The sequence below is a fragment of the Lepidochelys olivacea genome (genome assembly GCF_965140295.1).
Source record: "Lepidochelys olivacea isolate rLepOli2 genome assembly, chromosome: 14".
In the NCBI taxonomy this organism is placed as follows: domain Eukaryota; kingdom Metazoa; phylum Chordata; order Testudines; family Cheloniidae; genus Lepidochelys; species Lepidochelys olivacea.
The window spans coordinates 22,603,365-22,614,069 of NC_140424.1; the positions used below are offsets into that span (position 1 = coordinate 22,603,365).

The 10,705-nt window shown below is 55.1% G+C and overlaps 1 protein-coding gene across 1 annotated transcript in view; it reads right to left on the reverse strand.

Annotated features, from left to right (window-relative positions):
• USP43 (ubiquitin specific peptidase 43) overlaps window positions 1-1,216 on the reverse strand; it is a 184,895-nt gene extending 183,679 nt beyond the window's left edge. The window contains exon 1 of the mRNA XM_084648154.1: window positions 467-1,216. Coding sequence (XP_084504280.1) covers window positions 467-1,054 — 588 coding nt within the window. The 5' untranslated portion in view covers window positions 1,055-1,216. The remainder of the gene's footprint in view (window positions 1-466) is intronic.
• Window positions 1,217-10,705: the final 9,489 nt, after the last annotated feature.

Genomic DNA, 10,705 nt, shown 5'->3' on the forward strand with positions numbered 1-10,705 from the left:
GTCCATAGCATGCAGCCATCCCCCAGCCTCCCAGCCAGCTGCACCTGCTTACCAGACTGAGCCCACCTCCTACCCCACAACCAAGCGCAGTGGCATACCTCTAGCTCAGAAGGTCTTGGCACTGCGAAACCTGAGGCTTAGGGTGACAGGGTACGGGGTGCGTGGAGATGGACCCCTAGTGTGACTCCTTGTTAAGGTAAATAAAGATAGAGAGAGGACTAGAAGTACCAGCATCAGTCCGGCGCACATGCTGGTTGGCTGGATGCCACTGCGCTGTGTGATTTTGATTAGCACTAGATTGGAAATGGAGTTAAGGTTGGCTTGGGGGCAGCGTTAAGGTTAGGGTTAAAGCGCCCCGCACCCACAGCCCCTGAGCACTGGGCCATGGTTAGGCACCCACCCCAGTGAGCCTGGCAGGTGCCCCTTGCCCCGGCCCGTGGCTGGGGGTCCGGGTGCCCCATCCTACCTTGAACTCCACAGAGAGCTGCGGGGTGTAGTCCAGCGTCCAGAGCGCCCGGACCAGGGCTGCCAGCTGCTGGGTGACCTCTCCGGGCGCGCCGCGGGCCCGGTACCGCTCCAGGCCCAGGAACTCGGCCAGCAGGTCGGTGTTGCTCAGGCACTGCACCACAGCGTTCATGAAGCACGTGTTGCCGTGGTTCTTCAGCCCCTGCACCCCGGGGGGACGCCCCTCCGCCGCGCCCCCCGGGGGGCTCCAGGAGCGCCGAGCCTCCGGCCAGCCGCTGCCTCCCCCGACCTGCTCCTCCGGCGGGGCTGCCCCGGGGGGCCCGGCCGGCGGGGGGACCGGGGGGCACCGGAACCCGCCCTCATCGTCCTCCGGCTCCGCGCCCCCCCGGCGGCTCCCCCCTCCCAAGTGCGACAAGGCGCTCAAAGTTTTCAGCAGGCGGCTGACCAGGCTGCCCAGGGCGCGCAGGGGTCTGCGCCGGGATCCCCGCCGCCGCCGCCGCCCGGGGGGCTCCGTGCCCCTGCCCGGCCGCTCCTTGGGGGGCTGCGGGCTGGCCCCTCTCCTGCCCCCCGCCTGCGGCTGGTCGCCCATCTCCTGGCCCCGCCGCTCGCCCGCCAGGCACCTGATTCACCTGCCTCCCCCTGCGCGCTGCGCCCCACGGCGCCGGCTGGGTGCCCGCGGGCCGGCCGAGCTGCCCCCGACAGGTGCCCCGCGGGCCGAGGGGATGCTGGGCATGCTGCCGGCCCCCCTCCCTGCGCGGCGCTGGGTCCCGGAGCCGCTGGCTCGGGGTGTGCGAAGGGGCAGCTCCTCCCCCTGCTGGAATCTGATTAGCCTGGTTTAGTTGGGAAGAAGGGGGAGTGGGGGGGGAGCGGCTCTTCGCAGGCGAGACGCTGCTGCTGCTGGTGGTGAGAAGCAGCACTGGCTGGAGCCTGCCCTGGAGATGGGCTTTGCCAGGGCTGGGCGTGGGGAGGCTGCCCGAGTCAGGTGTTTCCAAGAGGAAGTAGCACTGCCCAGCAGCCACCCCGAGCCCAAGGTAAACAGCTCGGAGGCTGCTGGAAGCGAGCCAGGCGGGCACCGGCAGAGACCAGAGGCAGCTGGTCTGTGACTGCGGAACTCCCCTCCACAAGAGAGGAGGGCAAGCAGACAGCTCTAAAGACAGGTTTCAGAGGGGCAGCCCTGTTAGTCTGTATCCGCAAAAAGAAGAGGAGGACTTGTGGCTCCTTAGAGACCAACCGATTTATTTGAGCATAAGCTTTCCCGAGCTACAGCTCACTGCATCGGATGCCTGTAGTGGAAAATACAGTGGTGCTCTAGGTCAGCCTGTTCTCTGGCGGGTCTTACACCCTGCTCCTCGCCTAGCATCTGAGCAGTTTCCAGCAAGGTGACTAGCAGCTGTCACGTTTGTTTTCTCATCCTCTCCCTTGTTGTCACTAGCTCCCTCTGTTTACTCCCAGCCCTCCCCCTATCGTCCGAATCTCAGGCCTGCCTACGCCACACTAGAAAAGTTGTGCCAGTCTAGGTTAGAGCTACACTTCGTGCTTCTTTCAGCAGCGTGTACTGGGGCAGCCCCCCAGCACGGGTTTCAGCAGCAATGCAGATGGTGGGGCATGGCTTATGAGTAGGAGGGTATGGGTATGTACCCAAGTGCATGCGCTATACAGCTCTCTCCTCCTTGAGCCAGGCCTCCCCCTGCAGGGAAAGACTTTGGCAGTGGGGAAAGGCTGAGCCCCCCATGCCAGAGCCTGTCACTGGCTGGCACAAGTAGCTACACTTTGCAGTCTGGATGCAGCCACCTGTTGACTATGACACCTAGCTACACACAGCCTACACCCCCCCCCCAAAAAAGCATAGACATAGCACTAATTACACTGCTGCAGACCAGTTTAGCCCTCGCTTACATCAGCTTGCGTCAGTAAATGATCATCTGATTTAAGCGGGGGGGTTACACTGATTTAAGTGTCTCTACATTAGGAGTTTAAGTCCATCTAGTTAAACCAGTGCAATTTTCCTAGTAGAGATAAGGCCTGAAATCCAACAAATAATAATCTCCTCTGTTTATGGAATGGAATCGAAGGACCAAGGCAAAGACTGTAGATGGGAGTGAGCAAACTTTTTGGCCCAAGGGCCACATCGGGATGCAATACTGTATGGAGGGCCAGGTAGGGAAGGCTGTGCCCCCCATACAGCCTGGTTCCCGCCCTCTATCCACCCCTTCCTACTTCCCACCCCCTGACTGCCCCCCTCAGACCCATCCAACCCCCCCCGCTCCTTGTCCCCTGATCACCCCCTGCCAGGACCCCCCACCCCAAACCACACCCCCTGGGATCCCACCCCCATCCAACCCCCCCTGCTCCTTGACCCCTGACTGACCCCCACCCCGACAGGCCTCCTGGGACTCCCATCTAACCCCCCACCCTTCCCAACCAACCACCCCAGAACCTCCTCCCCATCCAACTGCTCCCTGTCCCCTGACTGCCCCCTGTGCCCCCCTATCGCCAAACACACCACTGCCACCCCCTTACCATGCTGCTCAAGGGCTGGGCAAGATGGTCCCATGGGCCATAGTTTGCCCACCTCTGGTGTAGATAGATTCCATCCCTTGGTCCCTATGGAGCAGGGCCCCTGGCTTTTGCCATTTCTATAAAGCTCTGCTGTAAACTTCTGTACTTTCTGCTGGAACACATATGCTTGCTGAGGGCTTTGGGCCAAATTCATCCCAGGTGTAGTTTCATTACCCGCAGTGGTGTTTGCAACAAGGGCTAGTTTGGCCTGAGTGCGTTTAAAGGGGCTCTGTCAAGATAAAAATCCTCTTTGTGAAAAAATAATCCTACCCATCTCACTGAGAACATGGAGAGGACTCAACCAAGGAGAATGCAGAAATCTGTTCAGGTTATTTTGCCCATAGTGACACTAAGTTGGACGGGACAATTTCTATTTTATTTCTAGTCAGTTTCACTTTCAGGGGCTCATTCACCAGAGCTACTACCTGCTGCCTTCTACCCATCTTAGGTACCAGCCTGGCCCCCTGTAGCATTTGCAAAACTAACAGTCTTTGATGGATTCTGTGACAGTGTGAGGTCTTGCTCCCCTCTTCTGCCAACACAGGCTGATCAGAGACCTTTTGTTAACCACTACCCTGTAGCTTATTTACAGTGCTCTTCCCCCCACCTTCGCTGTCCCATACACCACATGGTTTGCAGCATCCACAGCTCTTCCACCAAGGAGTGGAGAGATCTCTCCACCCACAAAGCCTTCTTAGTTCTGGCTCTGCCACCCTTCCTCTCTCCCCAGCATGTCCTACCTATGCCACCTTCTCCCCTCTGCATCCAGGGCCTAGTTAGTGCTTTAATGCTCCCCAACCCATGCTAATCTGCTAATGAGGCACAATCAGGTCCAGGTGAGGGGAACTAATTGGTGTTTAAATGAGCAGAGCGCAGGGTCAGCTGTTGGTTTCCAGCACTCACAAATTTAGCCTTACAACAGCTCTGTGTAGCAGGGTAGGGCGTTCAGCAGGGGAACTGAGGCCCAACTCCTCAAAGGGATGGAGGTGCTGAACTCCTCCTGCTTTCAATGAGGAGCTGGGCCCAAGTGACTTGCCCAAAGTCACACAAGCTGAGCAGAGCCAGGAACTGAATCACAGTGTTCTGAGTCCCAGACTAGCCTCTAACCATAAATGCGGAGGGAATTGATTGAATTTCAAACAACAAAAAATAATGGTGGTTTGAGTCATATTTTTAAAATCATGACAATGTTTCTATACATGTGAGAGCCTGGGACCCACTTTCCTTTACAGAAACCCCTAAAGCCTCGGCACTAGGTTACTATGACTGCTACACCATGGCACAGCAGTGATTGACAACCACCGCTCCCAGCCAGCCATGCCATTTCGGCCTCTAAGGCCAGCACTCACCTACGTAACAAGCGGGGCAGGGGGGAATGGAGTGAAATGCACTAGTCCAGTGCTTCTCAAGCTATCTGATGTGGGGGACTGGTAATTTTTTTTTCCAGTGTGCGCACAGACCGGCAGCCGATGGCTCGCAGACCGGCACCGGTCCGCGGATCACCACTTTGAGTAGCACTGCACTAGACCATTTCCTGCAGGTGCAGTAAGCAAGACACCAAAAAGAAAGTACAACACTGGGGGATAAGTCCACCTCTTTCCCCAGTGGGTGCATTGGGACCATTATTGTGCTACTGGGAGCAGTACTGCAGTGGCCCCAGCTGAGATCAGGCCCCCATTGTTGGCACTGTTAGACACACTGTAAGAGACAGTTCCTGCTCCAGAGAGAGAAAATTACGCAAGCTGTGGACCCACCCAGCACTACAAACCCTGCTCCCTTGGAGTCCATAGGACTCCCACGTACAGTGGGCTTGCAGGTTGTGGTGTGTGCAGCCATGTAACTGATAGGAGATCTCGCTATGCTGCACTGTTAGACACAGAGGCATCCCCTCCACTTTGTGTTTCATTTCAGATGCAGAGTTTTCCAGAGGAGTCACACACACCGTGCTTTCTCTGTGTGTATTTGTTCTTCCTTTGCTTGTTGTTTTCCTTAACCTGAAATAAAAGTGATGCAGAGTGAAAGGAGATTTCTAACCGTCAGATGGGGGAGGTTCTGGAACAGCCTCCAAAAAGGAGGACTGGTGGCAAACAATCCAACTGGTTCAAAGACGCAGCTTGATAAGTTTCTGAACAGGATTTTATGATGGTGTTGGCTGCAATAGCAGGCAACTGGACTTAATAACCTAGGAAGTCCCTTCCAGTCCTATGACTCTGTGAAAGGCCATGTTCTTCTCTTTGTGGGAGTGGGGGAACCATAACACAGGATCAGGCCCTTTAGAGCTATACTGTCCCATTGTTGTGCACTCAGCTTTCTTTCAGTCTTCCCTGGTGCGCCAAGACTTATTGAAAATCAACATTAACAGTCCAGCCTTACTAAAGACTCATCAACTTGCTAAATACTCATCAACTACTATCTATGGGGGATTTGAGGTGGGTAGGCCTCTGAAATGAGATGCCATAGCCGGGGGAGTGTGTAACACCCTCTCCTGCCAGGTGGCACTCTGGGACACAGATGGTAGTTGATGAGTCTTGGCTAACAGAGTGGCCCTTTTAGCTCAGGCAATAGTGGCTCATGTTTAAGCTCCAGAGGTCGCAGGTTCAATCCCCATTGCCCACACCTCACGCAAGGGGTTGCATCACACATGCATTAATGTGGAGCGCTCTGACACACAGGCCTGATTCCACAGCACATGGCAGGGCGCATAGCCCCTTTCTAGACTGCCTCACCCCCCGCAAGTCTCCATAGCAGAACCATAGGGATTCCTCTGCATCTAAGGGGCTTCATATCTGGAGACAACAGGCCATGATTTCACACCTAGTGACAATGGACCCTGGTGCCAGCCTCTCAGGGAGAGCTGCCCTACTCTCTGACAAGACCCTGGGCTCCACCTCCGCGCTAACTCCTTGCCCGGTTGCTCATCCATGTTTATTAGCAGTGCAAAGCAAAATCAAGACACACACTGAAAAGTTTGCTTAACCAACAACCACAAAAAGGCTGAGCCAAAGGGGTAAAAAGTTCACAGGTGCAGCGGAGTCATGCTTCCTCTGTATTGTGTGAGGCATGGGTGACTGAGGAACTCACAAAGGGTGCAAGGTCAGGAACCCCAGGGGGATTCATTACCGAGCTGTCAGCTACCAGCTGCCACTCAGCGGCCTGTCTGTTGGCTCTCCGTGCAGGCACGAACCAGCTGACAGTTGATTGCAGAGAGGCGCGTGTGAGCGTGGACTCTGGCTGCGGGGGAAATTCTGGCATGTCTTTGGCGGTGACATTATTCCCCCACTGGTGTATGTGACAGTCCAGTAACAGTGATGCACAGAAGCCAGCAGCCCATGGTTAAAGGGCTCATGAGGGCTGGAGGCATGGAAACATTCTTCCTCTCCCAAGCAGACAGGACTAATAAATGTCACACTTAACAATGACCTATTGTGTGAGGAGCAAACGCTGGCTCCAGACATGAAGCCATTGATGTGTTGCTGCAGAAGCCTCTTTTGTAGTTGCCCTCAGATTTTCCCACAGATTTTCTGTGTAGCCAGAGTCATCCGCATAGCACAGGGGCGGCTGGGAATGGGCTAGATGGCAAAAACACATGGACCACACCCCTGGGTGCCGAAGCCGCTCTCCCTGCAGAGGCGAGAGGTGTCTAACGGCATGGCACAGGGAAGGTCACTCAGTCTGCGGTCCATCCCATAATTAAAGAACAAGAGGGCACACAATGAAATTCAATGGTAACAACATCCAGCAGCATGCAGGGCAATCTTTTTGATTTCATACCAGAAATAATTAACTAGTGGAACCCACTGCCACAGGATATCACTGAGGCAACTGCTTAGCAGGATTCCAAAGAGGAGCAGACATTTATGTGGATCAGAGCAGCAGCCATTGCACTAGTCCCCAGAGGCCTTAACCAGCCAGGGGCAGAAAGAAAACCACACCCCCACACTCTCTTTCCTCTCCATTGTATACCCCATCTGGGCATGTGATAGGCACGGAGCTCTTAACACTTCCCCAGCTGCTGCTTTCACCTTATCACCCCCCCCCCACAACCACAACCCCACTTTTTTTTCCCACATCACCCGAACAAGCCTGAATGAGATGCCATGTCCGAGGCACTGAGCAGGGTAGGAAGCCAGTGACCCTGCCCAGCGTGTCCAGCAGATCGTGAAACCAGCCAGGCCTGAGTTGCAGAGGTGCCCGTTTCCTTTCTCCAAAGATCCTGCAACGACCGATGCTGGGGTACAGCTGGGGAATGGGTCTGTGTGAGGAGACAGCTTTAAACCTGGCGGGGTCCCCTTCTCTCTCCCAGCCCTGATCAGCTATTACAATTCCCTTCCACCACCCCACCATGGTTCCCATCCTACTACTGTCCGATGGAATCACTTTTCCTGTATATTTCAGACCCCAGGGAGCGCTCTCTCCCCTCCCACGCAAAGTTATGTAACTTTCTCCTACGTCTTCAGTCCCACCATGCCTGGGCCCTGAAATGCATAGTAAGCTTTCACCGACTCCGAGCTGGGGCAGGCTGTGTGGGCCCATGCAGCCCTGTTCTCTGCCGGTGCAGGAGCGCACTGCCCAGTGAATTCCCAGCGCCACTGGGCAGTTTAACGTTAAACACCACAAGCTCTGGGGCTCCGGTCGCTTCCCTGGGGAGACTGCTCTGCGGCCCAGTGAAGCTCTGCGCCAGGCAGCTGCCCCCTCAGCGTCAGCCTGTGCTCAGCTTTATCCCAGCCCGGCCACGAGAGGCCCAGGTCCCATGCCCTGAAAAATAACTCTCCCTGCTTCCCCATCAGGCATCCCTCCTTCCTTTGTGTCTGAGGAGAGCTGGGCCAGATGCTCTCAAGCAGGATTCAGAGTGGCAAAATTGTCCTAAAATTTCAAGTGACCCAGGGTGAGTTCTCAGCCCCAGTTCTGCTTCCCCCAGGCAGCAGGATCTGCCAGGGCTCCTTAGCTCTGGGGAGAAGGGGAAGGGCAGGGTCAAGTCCCATCCTCCAGACACATGAGGATTAAACGTGGCGGTGGCATTCATGGGCAGGAGTTGGGGCCAGCACAAGCTTCTGCAGGATTTTGTCTCCTTCCTCCTGGTCCAGCAACCAGCGGGGTGCTCAGCGTGGGAGAAACCCTTCCAATCCAGGCAGGCAGGGGAGGGGAACCTACTGAGATTGCCACCTCTTTGGGGCAGGGGCTGGCAATGTGTTCTGTGACTGCACAGCTCCTGGCACCAGGGGTCCCTGGGCCACTCCTGGGGCTGCCCCATTGCAACAAATAACACCGATCACTGGGAAGATACAGCTGAGGGGGGAGGAGATGGCAAAGACGCTGCAGGGGAACTGTTCACACCATAGTCTGTTGGGTTTGGTGATGTATCAATCTGTCTCCACCTTTCTATGCCTCTGAGCAACACAGCTCCACCAATCAACATTTGAAGTGTAGACCAAGCCTGAGGTGTAGCTTTACTGAACGGCGGAGGAATGCGCTGGATGCTCTGTGCCAGTGTGAAGGGCTGTAAAAGGGGACAAAGTGATTGTTACATTTCACAAGTGTGGTATTCTGTCAGGGGAGCCGGCTCTGTTTGAGTGAGGCAGGGTCCCCCATCCTCCAGCCTACATAGGCATAGAGAGAGGGGCACAGACATTCCCTGGGGGGCAGGGACCCCAGCTCCCATGGGGGTAGGGAGAGGGGCTCAGACATTCCTGGGGGGCAGGGACCCCAGCTCCCATGGGGGTAGGGAGAAGGGCTCAGCCCCCCCCAACTCCTGGCATACACAGAAGGGGAAAATGTGAGGCTGACATCTAGCCCTGCCCTATTCTCTCCCCCCACAGCCAAGTTCCTCTGCCAGTCATCCTCATGTCCCCTTCCCAGTGTCCCTCCACCCCTCACCCTCATCAGAGACCCACACCCTTCTCATCACCTCTACCATTTATCCCTCTCCCCTTGATGCAGCCCCAAGCCCCTCCTCCACCCCCTAAAATGTCCCCTCCTGTCAGCAAGAATGTGCACATCTATTTTTTCTTTACAAATGTTTCACATTCCCCCACAATCACGCCCCATCTCCCACTGATTGTAATAATATTCCTCTCAGCTGTTCCCATGTTTCTGCCTCAGGTAGGACTTGAACTGACACCAGCTGGGTGACTTGGGTTCAAAAAGACCTTGGGCTATCCAGCTGTTACAAAAGTTTGGAGGCTACCCATCCTGTTAACTCCTCTGTCTGAGCATGCAGGGGAGATGCATGACAAGCCTCACTGGAGAAGCAAACTCTTTTCCAAATAATGTTTTAATCTGATTTCCCGCAAAGGGGCCATGCACTCTGTTGGGGTAGCCCTCAAGCACTGGAGTTGCTGGTGTGACAATCTGAGCCCTGGTTTGATCTCAAGTTGTGAGCAAAAAAAGGTTGCTAGAATCTCGCAACTTTAGGAAAAGCTGTTTTATTCAGGGGGCTATATCTCAGGAACCCCTTGATCAAACGGTTCCCAAATTGGAACATGAACAAAACTCCACTACCTCATGAAGCACACCAAATTTCAAGGTAATCTGGGGAACTGTGTAGATTTTAGAGCACTTAGAAGAGTCAATCTTTAAACAGAAAGCTGTTCTTAGCCCTAGATAGAGAAGAGCTGTTGCTCTGCAATAATATCTTCCAGTTTAAAGACAGGGCTGTGGCTGGAGCAGAGCAGCCTGGGCTAGTCAGGTGTCTTGTAGCTGCACTGACCCACCGTGGTGGGTAGCAGAGTGGTTCCACAAGGCCCAATGGGGGTTGCTGAGAGCTGCAAAGGAAGGGGCAGGAGACTGAGGGAGAGGTGAGCCAGGTGGTTAAAACCCAGGAATCGTATCTGAGACATCTGGGTTCTGTTCCTAGCTCTGCCACTGTCTCACTTGTGTGGCGCCTGGGGCAAGTGCCTCAGTTTCCCCATCTGTGAAATGGAGATAAACCTTCAAGAGTGGGGTGGGGAGGCTTCGCTCATTGATCTTTGTGAAGTGCTTTGAGCTCCTTGTGGGTGGAAGGCGCTAATCCAGGGCCACGATGGGCCTGAGCCTGGAAGTGCTCTGGGCACAGATTTTCCACAGAGGTCAGCAGGACAAAAATAAACAAAGCCTAGCCCCCAAGCTGAGTTTCTCCAGCCTGAAAGGACAGAAGAACCAGAGACTCCAGGAGATCTACTAAAGACTTTGCCAGTTGATTTTACGTGGAAGGCATGATGGACAAACCCCACAGAGAGGAGGCCTGCACTCCAGAACAGGGCCCAACTGGATATTCTGACCTGATCTTGGATAGTGGGCCAGGATCCCAGAGTGCCAAGCAGTCAAACAGCAGCACGGCCTACACCTGTTTTAAAACTGCATGTGGATCTCTCATCCTCATAGATGCTTTCTGGGTCTTTTGTGGCCATGAGGGGGAAGCCCAGTGCCCTGGCATATAGGGTGGGCACTACAGCATGTGAAGGGCACCAGTCCCACATAAGGACCCGGAGCAGTGAAAGAGAATCCGGCCTCGGCAGCCGCCAAAGTCATCTGATGTGGCTGCACTGCAAAAAACTAGCTTTTGGGTTAATCCAGTGCCCTCCGCTTGTCTCCAGCCAGTCTGCTGGGTCAGGTCACTCTCTGGGCCTTAGCTGTGCCGGGTGGGTTTGCAAAGAGGGCAGAGCACTTTATAAAAACCCAAATGTTCTCTCAGGCAAGATCAACC